Genomic DNA, 23,348 nt, shown 5'->3' on the forward strand with positions numbered 1-23,348 from the left:
ATTTTGAAGAGAGTAAGAGTGAGAGTGATGTTGACAATGAAGATAATAACAACGTAATTGTTAAGACGATATTGCAAATGAGGATGAAATATTAACCCATCAAGAATTGCTTACTATAATTGAATATATAGAAAAAATTGTTAAGATATTTAAACGTTCCCCTATAAGAAATGACATATAATTAAAATATATACTAACTGAAAATAAAATAGAATATATGTTAATATTAGACTCTAAAACACGTTGAAACAGTTTACTCCAATCCAAAAAGCAATAATCGACTTAAACCTGTAAATTAACTTTTCAGATAGTGAATTCGACTTAATATCCAGAACTGTATCAGCTCTACTTCCAATAAAACTGACTATTGAGGCATTATGTCGGGAAGATTCTAATTTATTAACAACTAATGCAACAATAAATTTCTTGTTGCAGTCACTGAAAGAACAGCACACATCGCTATTTGAAAAATTATATATTACATTGAAAAATCGCACAGAAGAAAGGCATACCGAAATAGAAAATGCCTTGAAACACTTGTCTTTCTTTTTTAAAAATTTCTAATACCGTTATTAAAACCGGTATCCCGGTATTCAGATCTAAAAAATACCGAATACCGGTATTGAAATTTTGGTCCGATATTGCAATCCCTATACTATACCTTACGTGATGAAATCTTTTCTAATGATAAACGATATGATTTGCAAGATATTTACATATTTGATGTACGCTTTATTTGAAGTATTTATAAAAAGACTGCATCAATTCGATGTATTATGCTAAAGTTGCATATCCGCGCATTTAAAAGCATAAAAATATGAGATTTGCAGATTTTTAATGTAATAAAAAGTGCCATAATTGAAATAAAATGTACGATTGTCCATTTCAAAATATATAAGAAACAATACAATTTATATGGATTTAATGCACTTTTGAAATACCTACTAGCTGTTTAAATCGTTCTAAATTACTATTAAATAACATCCTAGGTTTTTACAAATTTGAAAGTTGCAATTACATTATAAATAGAATCTTTAATGTTCGAAGTAAAAACGGAACTTATAAGAAGTATTTTCATGAATATACAAAAACGAATATATTCTGAAGATAATTTTTAGGAAAATCATATTTAAAAATAAATAAATGCCCAAATGCCTAAAGTCATTATAAATATTATAAACATTTTTCGTAGTTCTTTCGTATTACTTTTATTATTTTACGCACACTGCCAATAATTTCCGATGCATATATGAAGGTTAAGCCATGCAGGGTAAGATATTTTATAAACTGCAGTTGCAGTTTCATAATTTTGCATAAATAATTTTAAGAAGAACAGACAGATTTATATAAAAAAGTAAATTTAAATATTTAATAAAACAAAATAATTGAAACAGTGGTTTTTATTGTAAACTTGCAATGCAACATTTTATTTAAAACTGTTATGTCTAAAATCACAATTGTAATAAGTCAAATTTTTTAATCATCTCTCAGTGAACATTTCACCATAATTTTAAAAAGGTAAAAAGATGCAAGTGATAAAAATATACTTTTTATCAGCGTACACGTAAGTACTGGTAATCTATACTTATATAAAGCTCAATGTGTGTGTGTGTGTGTGTTGACGCTCTACAGGCCAGACCGTTTGACCTACAGCAACCAAATTTGGTACATGTGTAGCTTGGAGGTCGGGAATGTGCACCTGGGGTCACTTTTTTTAAAAATTTTTAATTAGAATTTTTATTATTAATTAGAAACTCACTTTCGCTCCAAAAAAATCTTCATTTTCCTCACCGCCAAATCAGTAAGGCTTCAGTTTTTTTCCCCACGCTTATAAGGCTAGGCTTAAGATTCTTCGGCCGATTATTTCAAACGATTCTGTTTATTTTCTTAATGTTTGATACATTTAAAATTAAATATTGTTAATTAATCGATCTTTCAGATTCGTTCTGAAGTACTTTTAAATTAAAATAAAACAGAATATAGGAAATTAAAAATTTCTAATCTGGAAAGCGTTACCCAAACTGGGGTAGAAAAATTCTCGCATTTGCATTACCGAAGCTGGCGTTGAAAATTCACGCATGCGCATTGTGTTCTGAATGTTGACAACTATTATAAACGGATTATTCTTGATTTAAATTATTTTTTAGGTTAGTTGCATGCTTTTGTAATTAAATTGTATTTATGTTAGTTATATATATTTTTTGCATATGCTTATAGTTTTAAGTACATCGTTTTTTAAGTAGTTTTTTTTAACCTGTTTACAACCGATTATTTTAAACGATTCGTTTTATTTTCTTAGCGTTTGATGCATTTAAAATTAAACATTGTTAATGAATCGATCTGCTCATGATGAATCTAAGAAAATTTTGTTGACAAATTTTTGAAATATTGTATTACATAAATTAAGAAAGATATTCTTTAGTGCCCATAAAGTTTAAACGCTCAGTGACTGTTTTCAGTTATCATATTACTTTGGCAAGTGCCATAAGAAACAAAAACAACAATATTACTTTGTTTCAAATACTTTGTTTCAGTAAAAAAATATTATTATATTAATTGCAGATTAATTCTTTCCACTTTAATTTAAAGCATAAATTCTATGGGAGCTAACAGAAATTTAGATAGATACATATTACGTTGTGACTGAAGGCATTTATAGTATTATGAATGAATTATATGACTATCAAAATGTGAAGTTTTAAAATATTTTGATGATGAAGCTGTAAAGTAGGAATTGCATAAAATATTTAATTATTAAAATTTTAATGAATATTAAGATTTCCAAACCGGCTGGTCGGCAAAGGCGGCTAGTATAAAATAAAATTTTACTTTTTGGTGTATTATAATGCATAACATTTTTCACTATACTGGTAATCATTATACATTTTCATAATTTTTAAATTAATGATTAGAAATAATAAACTTTTTTTTTCCTGCATTAAAACTTTTATCATTTCTAAAAATCCCTCTGAAATGCACAACTTGTTTGAAAAATAACTCACCTCACAAAAATAAGTTTAGTGGAAGAAATGAAAGAAACAAATTATTATTTCTAACTCTCAAAGGGGATAAGACATATCACGAACGTGCCATAAAAAAGAAAAAGAAAGTGAATTACATTCCAAGTTACTGACTCAAAAATGTTTTCTCTGTATAGACATATGCGTGGTCATAATTAGACTTTCTAAAGTCACGTACAAGCAGTATATCATACATTAAGCATGAACACAACTAGAAAACTTGCAGATGCTTTTAACTAGATGCTTTGGTTAAATATTTACTAAGTCATCTGAATAGGTGAGTATAATTTTTCTAAGGATACTTAAACGAAATTAAAGCCTTCTTGTTTCTTTTCACAGAATAAAAGGTGAGATGAAGTGAAACGAAAAATATATTTTCATACTTTTCACTGAACTCTAAAGCAAATTATTTTAAAAAACACACTTTATAAACTAGTTTATCTTATAGCATCATTAATTATTTGAATAAATAGCAGAAAATATGAGTAAATAGTAAATTTTATTAACAAAACTTAAAAAAATTTGGAAATTTTCCTTCAAAGAAAAAAAAAATATTATTTCCTAACACTCTTTTATTAGATTAACTTTTATGCCAAATAAAATTTATAAAAAATATTTTATATTCGCATGTATCCATATTTTTAAAATATATCAGTATCTTTTGATTTGTTTTCTTTGTACATATAATAACAAATAATGGGAAAAATGAAATTTTTAAAAATTAAATATAATTAATAGTTGCGTATATTTTTCCAGGGACACTAAAATGAAATTAGAGCCTTGTTTATTTTTACAGAAGATGAAGTGAAACGCGGAGTATATTTTCAGACTTTTCCCTGAACTCTAAAGCAAATTATTTTTAAAATATCAAAATTTATAAACTTGTTTATCTTATAGCATTATTAATTATTTGGATAAATAGTAGAAAATATGAATATATAATAAAATTTACAAGCAAAAAATTTGGAAATTATTAGATTAACATTTATTCCAAATTAATTTATGAAAAAAAAACTTTTAGTTTGTATTCATATTTTAAAAATGCATCCGTTTTCTTTTGATTTATTTCCGTTATAAATCTAATACCAAATAATGAAAAAGAATAATAATTTCTCAATTAAAAAAGATACTAATTGAATTCCTTACTCTTAATAATCAAGTAAAAAGATTACTTAAGATTACCTAATTAAATTTCATTGTTTCCAATTTATATTTACTACTTCTCTCTAAAAAATATTACGTTCTTCTTTTCTTAATTTTTATTCATTCATTCATGCTTTTTATTTTTGGAAGTATTTTTTTACTTTATTGCTTTTTATAAATTCCGAAAACGTAAAGTAGGATTTTTATTCGATGTGCAGATTTATATCTTTTTTTACGTTAGATAATATTTGAAACAGGAGACATCGTAGTTGCTACCATCCTAGTAATTTATCAATACAAATTAATTTTCATTAATCGTTATTGTTTGTTAATCAAACATTTTTCGTTTTCCATTCTTAATAAATAAAATAATTTAAAAATTAGTAAATATGAAATATATGAATAATGCAAATTCAAAATAGGAATTATGTGAATGATGCAAAATCGAAATAGAAATTATGTGAATAATGCAAATTCAAAATAGGAATTATGTGAATGATGCAAAATCGAAATAGAAATTATGTGAATAATGCAAATTCAAAATAGAAATTATGTGAATGATGCAAAATCGAAATAGAAATTATGTGAATAATGCAAATTCAAAGTAGGAATTATGTGAATGATGCAAAATCGAAATAGAAATTATGTGAATAATGCAAAATTAAAATAGGAATTATGTGAATTAAACTAGGGGTTGTGTGATTGATGAAAAATTTATATTAGTTAAATTTTCTCGTGCTTCATTTTCATTTCTGATTAGAATAATATTTTGAGTATTGAGTCAATTAATAAAATGGAAATATCTGAACCATTTGAATCTGTGATTTCAGAAATAAGATTCTATTTTAAATTAAAAAGAAACATGATTAAAATTATGTGTCCGAATCACACGGAACGCGATTGGGCGAAGTCGAAAATTCTTTTGACCTTCAATTACAGATAATTTAATGTTTTGTTTTTGTCAAAAACTGTAACTTCATTTTCAATGGCAAAAAGTCTGATCACATTGAATGGCATTTTTTCGATATCAGTTAGCAAAGCACAGACTACAAGTTCAGCGTCAGTATAACGTTAAAAGAAGTCACATCTAACCACTTGCGAGTTTTTAATAATACATTATACAATTCCTTTTGAAATATAAATAATTAATATATTTTTAAGCATTGTTGCAATATATCTGTGTGTCAAAATGTTGCAATAATAATTCAATGGATCATTAACAAATGGCTGCAAAGTTATACTGACGGCAAGGCACACCCAATTTCCATCAACTAATTTATCAAACAGTTCTGCTGAGTTAATTTTATGAGTATACAAAATGGGTGTTTTGTGATCACATATGTACGGTACTCAGCGATGACGCAAGTCCTACAATTCTAATGAAATGGTGATGATTGGTTCCTGATATCAACGTAACAACGTAATATATATATATATATATATATATATATATATATAAGTAACCAATCTTAAGTAAGAAAAAGCTTGAAAACGAAATTAAAATGAAAACGAAACAAAAACAGTTTCGAAATCGCAACTAAAATTTATAACCTATTTAAACTAAAACCAAAAAAGAACTTCATAGTATTTAGAGAGCGCAATTGCAGCTACTTCTAAAACACAGATGAATTGATACAAAAGTATTAGAATCAAGTTAATAGAAAAAACAAAAAATCAAATAAAAATTAAACCAAAAAAATTATAAAAAATATAAATAAAGAATCCGGCCTGAAGACTTTTTCAAGGGTCACCCTCAGGCAGGGATTCAAAGAAAGGGATTTTTTCTGTGAGGAAATACAGACATTGTCTAATAATGATTCCTCGTGACCCGAAAATCCCCTGACAAAAATATTAAATTATCATGTAAATAATTAAATTTATTCTGTTAGCAGAAAACAAATATTGCGAATCATTAGATGTTGGATATTATTTAAAAACTGATACTTAAAGTAATTCTATTCAGTTTTGATTACATTTTATAGTATTTATATAAAGTAATAAGTCAAACGATGTTCTTCAAGAAGTTTTCAGAGCAAGCTTTCCATTTTTTTTTTGTATTTATGTATTTATTCTGATTAATAATATTTTCTTAGAAAACTTCTCAATGTGTAAAACCGACATTACTTTTAGTATGAACTTACTTTCTTACTAAAGAACCATCCATCGACATCCCAAAATTCAAGATACACGAAAAGATAGCAGGTAATAAAAATTTTAAGACTAACGAGAGTTTTATGATTTCGTTTTCAGACAGAGAAATTTATATTTATATTAACGAGTTTAACATTACACTGCCACGTATGTGTTTAAAGATTTCAGTATTTTTTTCCAGTAATCGATATATAAGTTGCTTATGTAGATAAAATAAATAAAATGAAATATTATGGTTCATTTCTAAGAAATTATAAAACTCGTACATTTATCGTTTAAACGTAAAATCAAAGTATTTTTAATAATTACACGTAAGATAAAATTTAATGATCATAAGCTCTCCAAATTTTAGTAGAATATATTTCATGTCATGGGGGTTACGGATGATGAAAAGATTTTTGAAAACTGAAGGGCATTAGGAAATAGCAAATGATCTTTTAAATAAACATTAATCCTTTGATTCATTTAATAATTCAATTATAAATGCGATTTCTGATTTTAACTATTTTAGAGCACGAACAATATTTTTTTGTTTGAGGTATTGCTGGGTGCATGAATCCGTACGATAATTATAATTACCACAATTAGGAAAAATGCTACAATCTGTCTTCTTTATTGAAGATAAAAATATCTCTTCTAAAAATAGATCATAAAAAGACTACTGCCTGCTTCGATGGAAAGAACAATTATTGAAAAAAAAATTTTTAAACTGTGTAGGAGTGAAATAGATATTTTATGATAAAATCAAAATATTAATTTAATTAATGAACAAGATAATTTTCCTTAGATTCTTCATTTTGCTTTTGAGACAAAATAAAAAAAAATGTAATTGTAAAAATATCTGGACTCGAGATTCTCATGAAAATTCAGGTTTTCCTCTTTAGTATTAGTTATTCAGTATTTCTACACTGAATGAGCAAAACTTTCTCAAATTTTTCCCGAAATCCAGAGATTTCATGTTTTTCTGTTCTATCTGCCCACTGAATCCCGCGTTAGCACGATATTGAAATGTGCAACGATCTGAATGAAGTAGGTTCAACTTGTGGTTTATCACCAGAATTATATCAATATTTAAACCATCTTTCTAGATAGTATGTGCATTAGTGTACCTGCATCAGAGAAACTTTAAAAATATATGAAGAGTTTATAAATCAAGTTTGATCATGAAACTAAATTTGTAAATTCATTTAAAACGTTAATGCCAATCCAGTAATAGGAAAAAAGCAGAAAACATACATGTAACTGTTATATTATTAAGCAGAACACATACTACAGGGTGTTTATAAAGTCCCGGACCCATTTTGATGTTTAATAACTCATAAAATAATAAAGATATAAACACACTTATGACATTTATTGATGGAATAACTCATATATTTTCCTCTTCAGGTTTGAATATTTTTACTTTTGTAAATATCGTCTGCGCGTGTGGTTAATTTCAGATAATTTCATTTTCCAGTCTAAATATCTGTACTTTTCTAAATATTGTCTGCTTATTAATTGCATTTTTCTCTCTTTTGTTTTTGTCAACTATTGCAATGATATGTTTACTTTTGCTGTGTTTGTTCTATGTAGTACTTTTGTATGTGATGTTTTATTCGAGCGGATATTAAGGAGAATGCATACACCACAAGAGAAAGCACAGATTTTATGGTGGTTCATAGAAATGAAATCGATAGTGCAAGCACAGAGAAATTTCAGAAGAATTTACCAAAAAGATCCTCCATCCAAAAACAGCATCGTGTGGTGGAAAAAGAATTTTCTAGAAACTGGAAGTATCTAAGATAAGAAACTTTCCAGACGTCCTTGCACAAGTGATTTTGATGTTGAGCGTGTCAGAGAGACATTTTTACACAATCCTAGAATATCTGTGAGATCAGCGGCAACAGAATTGGATATGCCAATTTCGACGGTGTACAAGGTTATTAAGAAAAAATTAAGACTGCATGCATACAAAGTTCAAATTGTTCAAGTTTTGGAACCGAACGATAGACCTAGGAGGAGGGCCTTTGCAACAGATATGCTAAGGAGGATAGAAGATGCTGCTGATTTTCTGAAGAGCATAATGTTCTCCGATGAAGCATCCTTTCATGTTTCTGGCATTGTTAAAGTGCGCAAATGGCTCTGTGGATGCCGACATGCTTGTCGCTACCTGGCGTGAAATTGACTATTGACTTGATATTCTCCGTGCGACAAAGGGGGCACACGTGGAAGTTCATTGACAAGGGTCATGAAACTTTTTGAGTCTATTTAACCATTTATGTTATTAATTTAAATCTATCTTTATTATTTTATGAGTTATTAAACATCAAAATGGGTCCAGGACTTTATAAACACCCTGTATATTGTTTAAGCATAAATTTGTTTATTTTGTTAAATTTCTTATTGTTATGTTATTCTAAAACTGTTATGATTTAAGTACAAATTGCCCGATTACAAGCTTTATGAGCAAACATACAAAATCAAATCATATTTACACTAGAGCATGAGGACATAAATACAAAAGACGGCATTTACAAGGATATTTTATCAGTAAATTAAGTAAGCCTATAGGTGTGAAAATAAAAGTAGATTAAAAGTACAGCGAAGATACATTAGAATACAATTTCACAATAACGCAACGACACAACTGAATGAATAGCAACATCAAATGAATGCAAAATCACACGCACAATGGCTAGTAGGTCATAAAAGGTCTACTGATAGGAACTGCCATCTTTATATGCCGTTATATATATATATATATATATATATATATATATATATATATATATATATATATATATGATCTTAGAAAATATAACAATGTATTGGACTGATAATTTATATTATTATTTATTTCAAAGTGATATAAATCGGACAAAGTAAAATAATATAGCTCGGAATTGGGCAAAATGAACTGATTAAAATCTTGATATTTACTACAAAATCGGACCGATTACGTCGAAATTTCTGGAGTAATTACAAACAAAGAAAAAAAAGACAATATCTACATGTTCAATAATAATGTATAACATTTATAATTATACATGATTTAATTATATACATATTCATGCATAATATTTAAATCTTTTCTAACTATTTATGGAAGTTTTCATAAGTAAAAATATAAACTTTGATCAAAAGTCTATATTAATTAATTAAAAGAATATAATATGTGCAATCAATTTAAAAATATTTAAAATGAATCGAAATGGAAATTCTTCTTCAAAATTAAAAACAGAAAGGAATGAGAGAGAGCTGAGTTTTCAATGGAATAAAGTTACTCATTGTACTGCAAAACTTCCGTAATAAATTATAATTGGCAGTTTAATTACTTATTAGTAACGTTTATTATATTATGTAACTAAGGAGCAATTAGTTAAACTTGATTTAATTAGATATATGATTATAAAATCCAAACCAAATTATGTGATTTCCTTCGTTACATGAACCAATTATTATTAAGAAATTCCCTATATTCCTTCAATAAAATTAAATTAAGTGATTAAAACAACGATTAATTTGGTTTCATAGAAAAGCCACTCCATGAGGATTAATTAATTTTTTAATGAATTATTTGGAATAAATGAATGAAAGAATCTTTAGCTGTTTTCAGAAAATACTAAAAAAGTTCTTTAATTTTGCTTTGAAATTAGTTTCATTTTAATAATGCACTCAATAAGTTTATATGATGCTTTATTATTTCAAAAAAACATTTTTGGATTTTTTTTTCTTCCAAAAATGTATGTTACCATAATGTGAGATTTCTAATTGTATAAAATGCTGTAACTGAAGCAAATGTAAAAAAAAGGAAGTTCTAGTTAGGAATTATAGTTAAAATTCGACTGCTTATCAATTTCTCGAATTTTATAATGCTATATTTTATAACCAAAGAAATTTCAACCATAAGAATTATTGATTCTCTTTGATTTATTTCTATTTTGAAACAAATATTTTCAGTAAATTTCTATTTCATTTCAGATAAAAAGTGTACTTTTTTTTTTAGGTTTTTGATGAAAACTAGCCATTTATTTAAAGACACTTTCAAATTTAGTGAAAGATAAAAAGTTGATTGAAATTTTTGTTAAAAAGACAAAGTTATCTAAAAGCAAATTATATACCATCCATTTGAACACTAATGGAAAACCACTTGCTTAACATCCAACAATTATCGTAGCATTCATTGAAGGCCCTTTATTTAATATTGACTGCTCACCTATCAAACGAATAAACCTTATTTAATATTTCACACAAAATTAAATGTACGCATTTACAATTCAATTTCATTTAACTTGACTTATTTAAGCTCATAAACATGGAGTTTTGAATCGGCATTTATCTTTGGCACTTTTACACTATCTTAATATTTAAAGATAAAACACTATTTTCATATTTTTAAAATTATCAATCAGTCAATTCATTCAATTAAATGCTGAATAAATACAACTTAATCCATCTGAAAGAGATTTCCCAAAAATTGACATTTTGCAATATTTTTATAATGAATTATCAATTAGAAGTAAAAAAGCAAAAAATTAAGTAAAACAATTCTGCGTTTCAACCTAAAAAATAAAGTAAGAAAAAATTATTTTTTAGCATATTAAAAAAAGAATATTTTGAAAAAAAAGGCAGTTTTTATTAAAATATGTTTATAAAATTATATAACTACTTTAAAAATACAGAATCCATTTTGAACGGAATTTATTACGATTTTTTTTCTGCTCCTTCGAAATTTTTAAAAAACTCTTCGCATAGATGCAAATATGTTCTATTTTTATGTTACATTGTGAAGAGACAATAAAAAAGAACACAGCCTCCCTCTTTTTTTTATCACTAGCTGTTTTGGAATTCTAGTAAAGATTCTAACCCAAACGAGATAGAAGAGGAAGCGGAAGGATTTGATCCCTCACTTCCTGTGTGCCAAACTAAAAAAACTGAATTTCTCGTGAGTAGACAATACGAAAGAATGTCTTTTCTTGTGTGCAAATTGAATTCTTCCGGATATTTATATATCAATGCAGTGTATTTCTAGAATTATGTTTATTTGGCCAAGCTCGGTATTACTTTTGATTTTATCGCTTGCATTAAGATAGATGTGAGCAAAGCATTTTTATCAATTCTTATTAAAATTTGTAGGGTTTGTGAGATTTAGAATATTTATTTCATAATACCATTTTTTAATTTTTTTTATCGTCTTTAACAACGTATTAGAATTCAGAATCAAACGAAGGATATAAATTTTAAATATATTTACATAAAAAAAGATGAATATTACTAGAAAACCAATTATGAAACTTGAAAGTTTCATGAATGAAATACATTTTAAAAAATAAAACATAATTATTATGATATATGTAGATAGATAGAAATATTGAATATTGTCTCAAATACACATATCGATAATTTTTATGTATAATTAATAGCAAATTTCCTTCGTCATTTATTTTGACCAAAGCTTGATACGTATTTACTATATAGTATAATGGCTACATACCAAAATTCATCTGCCATCTATTTTTTCCGGCACACATTCAAAAATTTTGTGTATTAGTATTATACCTAATTTCATCCATCTAGCTTGTAACTTAACAATCCGTGAAATAAACAACAGTAAAAAAATGGAAGGCCGGTGAATGTATCTATAAATAGAATATCATTGCAAGATGATTAAAACTAAAAAAAAAATAAAAATCATACTTTATATAAGGATAATACTTAAAAAAGACTCTATTTCCACACCTATACATCAAAAAATATATTAAATCAAAATAGGTAATTATATATCGAAATTCTCTATTAATGTCTGGAAATTATTGAATGAGGGAACTGATTTTAATCTTAGAAGCCTTTTCGCATTTTCTAGTATTTTTATTATAGAAAAGATTAATGAATATCATATATCTAAACCTGGCATATGGAAAGCTAAGAAAGAGTCATAAGAAAAGCTATTAAAGATAATTCCCTGAAAAAGACTTCTATGCAATAAATTAGTAATTGGAATGAAAAATAGAAGCATGAATAATAAAACAGACGTTTTGAAGCGGCGCAATATTATATAAAACCTTCAGTTATAAAATGCCAAAAATCGTTTAGCAATATAGCCACAGCTTCGGTATACCACAAAATGAGATAAGTCTCCAGAAACTTTCTATCATACTCTCAAATAACTGTCCTTGCACATTATAAACCGTATGCCATTGCGGTCAATAGTGACGAATCTCATGATTAGACTACGATCTTTAACATTTTTTGCGATCAGTTGCTGGGATGCGGTCAAGACACATGTACCAGAAAATGCTATCCCACTTGGGGACACCTAAAAAATGATGATGAGAAGTTTCCGTCATGGTGATAGGTTCTCACTACCTTGGTGGGTACAGAAAGAGGTGGAGATTGGCTACCACCCATCAATGATAGGACGTACTTCTCTAAAGCCTTCACTGTGACCAGTGATAGCCTTCAGGACTTAACCACAGTTCTCGCCAGTGTCGTTGTCGCTGTGGTCTAGTCATTCAGTTCAATCAGTGTGCCTACAGGCGAGTTGGAGTGGTCAGTTAGTACCAGAAAATGCGTGTCTTTAGATGCCGTATTTCATGTTGATTAAAGCCAAATTTGGATGCATAAATACAATCACAGTCACAAAATCTCATAGCAAATTTCAACTATCATAAAGATTTTTTTTTTCGTTTTTGTGTTATTACGTTTACATACTTATGCAATGCAAAATGACAAAAGGCCAGTACTTTGGCGTAATGGTTTCTGAATTTGATATACATATCTACATTATGAGTATCAAATTTCATGCGTCTAGCGCTTTTCGCCTTGCAATGGTCACGTTGAATTTTCTTCAAAAAGCTGTACAAATATAATTTAAATAAACTTTATTCAATGTTTGACAAATTCTACAAATTTGATGCCTACACCATATACTAAATTTCACCAACAAAGCTGAAATCCTTTTTGAATTATCATGACCGTAGATACGCAGATATAATCGCGAAATTGTTTTTTTCGGACTTGAAGAAGTCTTAAACATGGAGATTCATCAAATGCTTGCGTTTCAATTATTATTATTATTTGTCAATTTTCATGTATTATTTTATATAAGAAGAAGACAAATGGACGAATTCGGAAAATTCCTAGAATCTAACACCTTCCATTAAAGCGTATTATCGAATTTCAGAACGAATTGATTCAGAATATTTATTGTCAATAAAAGAGAATCAATGGAAAAACCATAATCCTAAGGAAATAATGATTCTCTCTTAAGAAAAATGGCGATTGCATTTTGAGAATCCTATAAATGAAAAGGCAATCGCGTGCGAAAATGAACCAACGAGAGATACCATTCATTTTTATCGCACTTTTCAAAGCGAAAAGTCTTCCTTCGATGTTATGCAGTCTGATTTATGATTGCTCCTGTGGAAATTTATGATAGTGCGTAAGCACCTATCATCATAAAGATGATTTCAGGTAAAATAACGAATTATCTTATTTTTTTTATTTCTATTATGAAATTGAGTCTTATCAATCTTCGTTATAGTTACTTTAACTATACTTTGAAAATATGGAGGTTGACTCTAAATGAATGATGGTAACTTAACGATTATGAAGGATATAAATATTATATTCACAAATGAGTGAAAGATGGGAATGCCATGTAGTGTAATAAACTAGCAGTTATAATATAAAGGGGAAGGCAAAACTTTTGAAAACACGCTAGGTGAATCTGAGCGCTGAGGATCAGAACGAACCAATTCATTTTTGAACGAAACTATATCAAACAGTTTTTCTTTCTCTTTTGTAGTATGAAAAAGTATGGCAATTGTCAAAAAAATTCTAAATTTTAAGAATCTCCACATTTTAAGCTTCCCTTATTGCGGACAACACATTTTTGGGAAAGTCCGTCCGTCTGTCGATCTGTCTGTGACAAAGATAACTATAAAACACTTTGAGATAGACCGCTCAAAACGATTTGAGTTAGAGAAATTTGGCATGCGGTCTTTATAACGAATTTTCAAATTTCTGTCAAATGTTGAACACATTCCGAAAATCTCTCTGTTTGGCTCTTCGAATATAAATACTATTAAACGAAGATAGCTATATAGATAAAATTCGGCATACAGAATTAACATAAATAGTCTAGGCATCTATCGAATTTTGAGTCTCACTTTTCGAAACAAGTAAATGCGATAGCTCAAAAATGGGATTATTTAAATACATAAAATTTGGCATAAAATTTTGTGACTAGCAATTGTAGTGCTGTGTCAAAATTGGTTTCAAATGAAGCGAAAAACACAGGTAAAACACAAATTCGGCTTTCAGATACAGTAACCATAAACTAGGGATTAATCGCCAAATAACCTTCAAAAATTAGCGATAGTTTTAGTAAAAATGCTAATTTCATACTAAAACTTTGTAACTATTGCAAACCAATGCTTTGTATTGGCATCAAAAGGGTAACATGTTTATTGCGAGAAACTTTTTCGGAGACCATTTCAGCTGGTTAATATTTAGAAATAGAATGCTTAGCTAGTAATTTAGAATTGGTTAAACAATAGTTAAATATGTAAGAAAAGCGCATATCATATCTCAAAAATATTTTTTTCATTGTAATGTATTCTTCGAATATGATATTATTTACAAATTATTTATTATAGCAAAATTTAATTCCAAATTTTTTGTTTATTCAGTATTTATCCAAACTTTTGAACATTTCGTTTAACACAATTGAGTATTAATTAAAAAAGAACATACAAAACTATTCCCTGAAGCTTCTTGTTCTATTTTATATCCATTCCTTTGATTGTGATGGAGGAGAACATCAAAGTCAAATTCTCGAATACCAAATACTATATACATAAAAATACACTAAATTATTATATAATTACTGAGATAACTAATGACATACGACATTTTGGGATGATAACTATTTCATAATGCATACACAGCAATTTAAGAGTAGACGTAGCTAACTCATACAAATGTCGTACATTAATAAATAATTTGTCAAGACTGCGGCATTTTGGTATAACACAAAAAACTCTCCGACCACTTTCGAATATAACAGCGACTCGTCATCATCGAGTGCTGTAATAAAAAAGTGATCAGTGAATATAGTAATTGTTTTAAGTACATTTATAAGCCTTTCTAAAAATATAACGAACAATTTCCTTTTATAAAAACTTTCATTCTATCTTCCTTATTGATATAAATAGCCATTATTTCCGCTGTCATGTAAAGCAACTGAACCACAAAACTATTAACTAATACATTGATGGCGCAACAAATTAATGAACAATAAAGTTCAAAAATTAATGAAATTAATAAATAGTATCTATAGATGCCTGCATATTGATAACGCATTTATGGAATTAGTAAATTTTATAACGTAAATCCAATGCAAACTTAATTGCATGCATCGCAAATTTGAAAGCGTCGTAGCCAATCTCACAGGCGGCCAAGCAGGCATTAAATCGTCGCCAGAACTGCACAGAGATATTAACTACAGCATTCACGATATAACAGTGAATGCAAATTTTGGATGCAATTTCGATTTGCTCCATCGTATTATGAATTGGCGTTTACAATTTTAAAACCTATAATATGCATCAAACAACAAACATTATAATGAGTAAAAGCCGATAAATCCTTAGATGTAGTTATTCCTACATTAAGTACTGGAAAATAACTCATATATTTTAATCATATATCTGTTAAAGGAAAGAAAAATGAAGTATATTCAGTTGAAAAATTTCCATAACATATTTTGAATTATCATATTGAAATTCATAAAATATTATTTCATTATAGATTGTCGAAGAAAGAATTAAAATTAAAATTGCTACTAAGAATTATAGAAAACGAACATCAATATAAATGTATATTTGCAGTTAGTACTTGCTGCATAGAATAAAAGCATATGGACATTTAACAGTCCAAAATCTGTGTAAGAAATAGAAGCCTCAGAAATACTTCATATGCTTTTGATGTATGAATTACTTTATTTCTTCATAAAAACTTTACCAACCTTTTTAATTATTTCCCAACATTTAATTTTCATGCATATAAATCCTACTGCTCCTGATATAAAACCAACTTCAAAAGTAAGTTCAACATACTGGTACTACGAAGCATATATATGTTATGTCCAATTTATGATTTTATGAATTTTAAATAAGAGTAAATAATTTAAGAGTGAATGTTAGCGATTTATTCTCAAAATGTGACCACTTTAGTTTTCATTATATTATATAACTTGATATTTCTGAAGAGTAAATTACCCGTTTAGCTATTTTAACCCATACATGGCATCCGTAATACATACATCCCATAAAACATGCTTCTTTAGAAACAATAAAGGGCAAATAATGCTAAATAAAATGTAAGAGAGCTAGGATAATAATAAATGTCAGAGAGAATATTTGTTGCCTGAAAATCTTTATACACATGTCATTTATATTACAGGAAAATATTTTTCAAACTACATTTTTCCAATTATTTTTTTTAAAGTTGCGTTCGATAAATATCTTTTAAGATAAAACTGACATTTAAAATTCGAAATATCTGAACTATCCTTCTGAAATTTTCATAGAATTTAAAAAATTACTAGAAGATATACTCGTCTATTTGGGTTGTAGACAATACCTCTCTAACAGAATCTGAGATAAGATTATCTCAGAAAGTTGTAGTAGTTGTGTGTATATATATATATATATATATATATATATATATATATATATATATATATATATAATGCTGAAAGAAAATAATAGAAATGACTTCCGACTATCTCATGAAACGAGAATATCATGAATTGTGATATGGAACTGCAATCAAATAATATTTTTATTGGTTGGAAATTCCCTCATCTATATTTTATCAAACCCTCTGCTTTGCGTAATAGAAGGGTTTTGTTTTATTTAATTTTGAATGTTGTTTGTCTTACTAATTTCTCAGCGTTATCTGTACGGAAGTCCATAAATATTCTCGAGTTCTGTTTGGAATTGACAAGTAAAGACTTATTTTCGTAAGCCCAAAATGCAACATATATCGTAAAACTTGCTCCCTTCAGCTAAATGGCCTTTGCTGCAATCCATATTTAAAATAAAGCTTAAAAAAAATGCGGCTAAATAAAAGTTGAAGTTTGCGATGGCATAACTAACCATTATCCATGCTTAGTTTTAATCGCACACTTAAAGGGGGGGGGAAAACCTGTTTGAATAACTAGATACCAAAACAGTTTAAAGATATCGTTAGATAATTCTTATTACTGATTCTGGTAAGACATATAAAAAGATCCTATAAAATATTTATTCTTCTTTATCTTTCATAAAAATTGAATGAGGTGCTTTAAAATAGTTTAACAGTTTTCATTATTTCTTACAGAATAAAAAATAAGATAAAACTATTTTTTTCCAAACGTTTTTAAATAGTCATAATAGTTTAGTTCTATAGTACGTTTGCTGTTTCACATCACTTACAATTTTTGTAAACAGTTCAAATCTATAATTTTTTTAACATAGAAAATCACTTCAAAAGTAATGCACAATGCTTTAAATACAAAATTATGATCTTAACAAATGAAAGCATTTTGCAGAAGTCTATAAATGTATGCTTATAAAACATAAAAATAAAGGCTTCAGCATTCCAGTTAAAAATATGATCTATGTGGAAAAACCTTCAAATGGTGGTAATGCCATAAAAGGTTTCAAGAAAACTAAAACCCTTTCATCAAAATGTAAGTATAAGAATTCTCAGTAAATTTGTAAAATGTTTATAACATGAGAACCAAAACATATCGAAAAACATCCTTTAAAGACGATTGTTGGTAATATGTATGTCTGTTGATGAGAGATTGAGATAAGAAAAAACACCAGTTTTGTCGATTTTTCACATTTTTAGCATCCATTCTATCCTTAAAGGAAAAAGAACACGTATTTACAGTGCACAAAATGCTTTTAATAAAAATCTATCTTCATGAAAAACTAGAAATATATATAATGCCTGAAATTTCATTCAGTAAAATATTAAGATAACATGTCGTTAGATAAACATAAAAGTAAAATAATTAGTTAAAAATGAATTATTGTTCCTTTTATAACAATTTTGAACATTCATTATAAGCATCCATTTGGGTCGAATTACCAAGTAGGCATTTGGGCTAGAAGTTCCCCAAACTCATAATTTATTTTTGCAAAAATTTCAGGATAATCTTATTTCTTTACATGCGAATACATTGAAATTAAAATAAAGGGTTTTTTTTTTCGGAACATTATACTCAAGATATTTTCTCGTATTCCAATTTGCTTGCGTATCATGGAGGTCCCTTGTTTTCATTTACTGTAATTGAATGAAAAAAAATTACAAACAATGAACACCTTGCCAACTTTATATGTAAATATTTAGAATGTGCTAAAAAATTCGTAATTATTTTTAAAAATGAGCTCGTTTAAAATTATATTTAAAATTAAATTTTTATACTGGGTATATAGATTCCTACAAATTCTTAAAAATATTCCGCTATGAAATATACTATTATTTCTTCTTATTATAATATCTGGAATGTAAATGCTTTTCATTTAAATATTAAATTAAAATCAATAATACATATTTGTTTTTGTATGTTCAAAGGGGGGGGGGGGAGGAATGAAACCCGAAATGTGTATTGCTTAAAAGAGCTTACAAAGCTTAATCGCCCTGTTATTCATTTATAATGCTTAATAAATAAAATTAGAAATAATAAGCACAGAATTTGAACTTAATTATATATTAAAAAAACTAGCAAAAAGTTAATAAAAATAGGAGCGAGAAATATATATTACATTAGGCTATCAAAATCATAAAAAATAATAATTTTGTTCCTTTTATTTCAGCAAAATCCTTTAGTATGCTGTTTTTGAAAGAATATCCTTATCTATTCAAATTGTTGCAAATGCGTTTCATGCATTTATTTCAGGTCTTATTTTGAAGTTTCTGAACTGCAAGAATCCTTTTTACAAATGTGTTTAAATTCAATCAACCAGGCATTTAATTCCTTCTTCTTTAATAAGAAGAGAATAAGAGAGTTGCTTTTGTTAAAGCAAATATTTTTATATAATCCACTGGGAAATCCATTACAAAAAGTTTCTTTAATATTTTTTTTAATTAAAGTTTAAATTTGTAAATATATTTATTATGAGTCTAGATTTTAAGTATTATGTGCATGAAAAGTGAAAAATAATTGTAACTGCATTCCACAACGCATCTGGATTTTTTTAAAAAGCATTTACGAATAAATTTGAATGACATTTTTTGAATCGTATATGCTTTATGAAATAATATACATACTTCCGATATTTCTTTTTTTTTAATTTTGAAAGAAATTAATAAAAATCTAAAATTATTAGTGTTGGAAGCTTATTTTATATCGTTTTTTTCTGTATGCAAAAGTAGAAAAATAGTATTTTAATAAGGCGCCTAGTATTTTGAAAATATATATAATCTGGTGAAAAGTACAACCAATCTTCTGTAATGATCTAATAAATAAAACAAAGTATCCTTGTAAAATATAATATAATGCAATCGAATCATTTTAAATAGTTTTCCGGGTGCTTTTATTAAGATATTCACATCAGGAAATAAAATATGAAACGTTTCCTCATGCAACCTTTTTTTGTTGTGAATATATACATATGATTGTTTTAATAACTCAAATTGATTTTAGTTATCACAATACTTTTTGCATTAATGGTAAGATATATTATCAGTTAAAATTATGTTGGATGATTGTACGTATAAATGAATAATACTTATTTTAATAATATCCCTTGAGAATTGACATATGTAATATAACTTGAAATAATGCCAAAATATAAAATTCATTTCAGAAGCAGTTTGCTTATTTTAAAAGGAAGATTTAAAATAAAAATGATTGTGTCCAATTTCATAAAACTGAAATTAAATTAATACAAAGTATTCAATGAGAAAAATTCTAATTTAACCTTTTTTTGAAAAAGTTACAATTCTTATGTAATTTTAAAAAAAATGGAAAAGAAATTCCGTGCTATCCAATATCTGAATATCCAATAAAGAAATCCAATGTTGTCATTATTTCGAGTTGCCGAAAATAGATAAAATATATCGTTGTTTATTGGTGCAGCAGGCCATCAGGCTGTTGTAATTACAGTTAGAGGAAACATATCGCCTCTTCTTAATCTTATTTTTCTTCATTAAAAATCGAATCAAGCATAATCCTACTACTGATAATATGATATATTTTAACTCACAATACAGCAGCTTTAATGATTGTCTTTAATAACATAAAGCTTAGAAACGCAGCATTGTGTTTATACTTGTTACTTCAATGTTCAACCATTTTTGCAAATTTTTCAACTTTATTATTCTTTGCCTCTTAATAATAAAAGAAATTTAGAAAAATACCATAAAATATGAAAGTTTAACATTGTTTTGTGGAGACGGTGCACTTAATTACTTTCCTTTAATAAAATAATATATAATTATATTTACAATTCGCTAATTGTCATTAAATATTTCATATTCAATAAACGCTGCTGAATGGAAACTCTTCATATAACTGAAAACTTTTACAACTTCCCTATATCGGAATCGTACACTCTACTAGACGCGAGCAGTTACAGTTAAAGTCAAACCCAAAAATCTCACCTGTTGCAAGCAGCCAGAGCACTGAAGATGCAATAGTACCAACTACAATCCCCATGTCAACATAAACACAAAGTTTCTCCTCTAAAAACTCGCCAAGTCCACCACCAACAAAAACTGAGAGCGAAAAAAATCAGCAAAACACTTTTTATAACAACGGCGGTAACCAAATAACTACTTCTTTACAATTTGCTGACACTTCTCTATCATCTTGGTGAGCTGGCAACTCATTTAGTTCCTGCGAAGCGCTTTTTGGGAAAAAGTTTTGAGTCAACCACCGAACTGTTAGAAGTGTGGTCGGAAGGACTGTAGGTTCCCGCGTTATATGCGAAGATGTGCGTTGGAACATTGATCTCTAGAGGGGTGGACGAGCAGCGCCCTCTGTGGCAGTAATGACAGAGCACCGAGTTCATGCATGACAAGTAAAGATGTTGGGGCGGCTGGAAGGTGATCCGAGCATTGCTACCAGTTGCGCATCTTTCTTTCGCTGTCTGTCTCTGCGAGGCCTCGTTAGGAATAAATGGGGGTGCACAAGCGATAGAAAAGTGTAGGCATTTGTTATACATTTTGTTTGCTACTTTGTTCCAAGTAGGAAATTTTGTTTCTTGCGACTCATTAACCAGTTAACTGTTTTTGACGAGTACACTCGTCGTGGAAAAAGTACTGCATGAAGAACACTATTACGAGTTTATTCGTCAGGGATAATAAGTAGTGATATCTCTAAATGTTTGCGACACATTTTCCGAAGAAGTAAAAACAGCTAACTGGTTAATAACATAAGTTGACCAAAACAGTATTTTCAAGGAAGTAACAAGCATATTCAGCAACATTATTAATGAAACAAAATCCTTTTATGATTATCTACTGAATTCTTTTATAATGCTCTGTTACTATAGATAATAGTGTGAAATGTTTTCGATTGGTTTTTATTTTCTCGTATATGATGTGTAGAAAAAGGATTGTAATTGTTGAAAAATTCGATGAGAACAACATTTGCCTAAGTTTTAAAAATACATTTTTGGCATACATAAACACGATATCAGAAGTGGTTTGAGCTAGGAGGATGAAATTTATAATATGTATTTTAAACAAAACTTGCAGATTTCCATCAAAATTTGAACGGAATCCATTTATAGGAAGTCTGTCTCTCTGTCTATTCGAAAACAAATGAATTCATTAAATATATAACTCAAAATCCTAGATAGATTATATTTTGCACACAGATATAGATTCTTATAAGATTTTTAACGAAAGTTGTAAACCTTCCTTCGGTTTCGGCTTTAGCATGGATTAAAATGAAATAATTCATTAAAGGAATGATTGAAATAAACGAAATCTGATATATGGTCTGAAAAAAAGCGCCCGAAATATATACTCTTACGATAGATTTAGTAAAAATGCAAGATTCACGCTAAAGATCTATATTTTATAACTATCATTCTTTGATGCCAAGCAAAGCAATAGCGGTCTCACCCAAGATGCACAGTTTTATGCGGAGAGACTAGGGATGAGACTTTTATTTAAGAGTGCGAGAAAGTTTCGGAAAAACTTTCCCTTTGGTTTATGAGGCATGAAACACAGATTAATCCATGAATCTTTTAAAAATTCATATCAAAGAAATTGATAACTTATTCTGCTAATTGATAACTTCCATTTTTCATCTTACATTGTAAATATATAATTGTGCATAAATTATTTTGATGCATATTTATTACAATAAGGACTTTTAACATTCAGGAAGTTCATTACTCTTTCATCATTGGAATTCAAAAGTGAAAAGAGATGAAAGTTCAAAAATTATAAATGGTATCCTTTATTACGCTTTTTAAAAATTTGATAAAGCTATTTATTTCGCTCATCAGTAATAAAGGCGCCATTCTGTCTAATGTGGAGTTTATGCAATAAAATCTAAAATTTCCTCATATTTTTCATAATTTAGAAAAAATAGGTATATTTATTTCAAAAGTATTTCATTTCGATTAATACTACTAATTCGATTATACTTTCGATTAATAATAGTTCGGTATTCGATTCTTTAGTGACATTTTTATATTTATAAACCGAATTAATAATCCTAAGGTTTCATGATTTGAAATTTTGAATTTTCTCAAAATATTGTGATTAAATTTTTCTGGTTTTCAAATTTTTCTCTCTCTTTACTTCAAATAAAAGAAAATGGAAAACAGTAACTGATTAATTATGTTATAAAAAATAGCAAATATTAGGAAAGATTATGAAAAAGGTTAAAGAGAAACTAGAAAAAGATTAAAGAAATTCCCATCCGCTCTAATGTTCCGATCTTAACTTTCCATAAAATAATTATTGCAGTTGCATAAAATGCAACTACTTTTCAATGAATTTAGTTATACAGAAATGTCTTCTTTTAAGAAC

At 27.8% G+C, this 23,348-nt stretch overlaps 1 protein-coding gene across 1 annotated transcript in view; it reads right to left on the reverse strand.

Annotated features, from left to right (window-relative positions):
* The window catches only part of LOC129963715 (protein amalgam-like), a 248,914-nt gene extending 227,651 nt beyond the window's left edge, over window positions 1–21,263 (reverse strand). Inside the window, exon 1 of the mRNA XM_056078237.1 lies at window positions 20,961–21,263. Coding sequence (XP_055934212.1) covers window positions 20,961–21,015 — 55 coding nt within the window. The 5' untranslated portion in view covers window positions 21,016–21,263. The remainder of the gene's footprint in view (window positions 1–20,960) is intronic.
* Between the last annotated feature and the right edge of the window lie 2,085 nt (window positions 21,264–23,348).

The sequence above is a fragment of the Argiope bruennichi genome, chromosome 3, assembly GCF_947563725.1.
Source record: "Argiope bruennichi chromosome 3, qqArgBrue1.1, whole genome shotgun sequence".
NCBI classification, from domain to species: domain Eukaryota; kingdom Metazoa; phylum Arthropoda; class Arachnida; order Araneae; family Araneidae; genus Argiope; species Argiope bruennichi.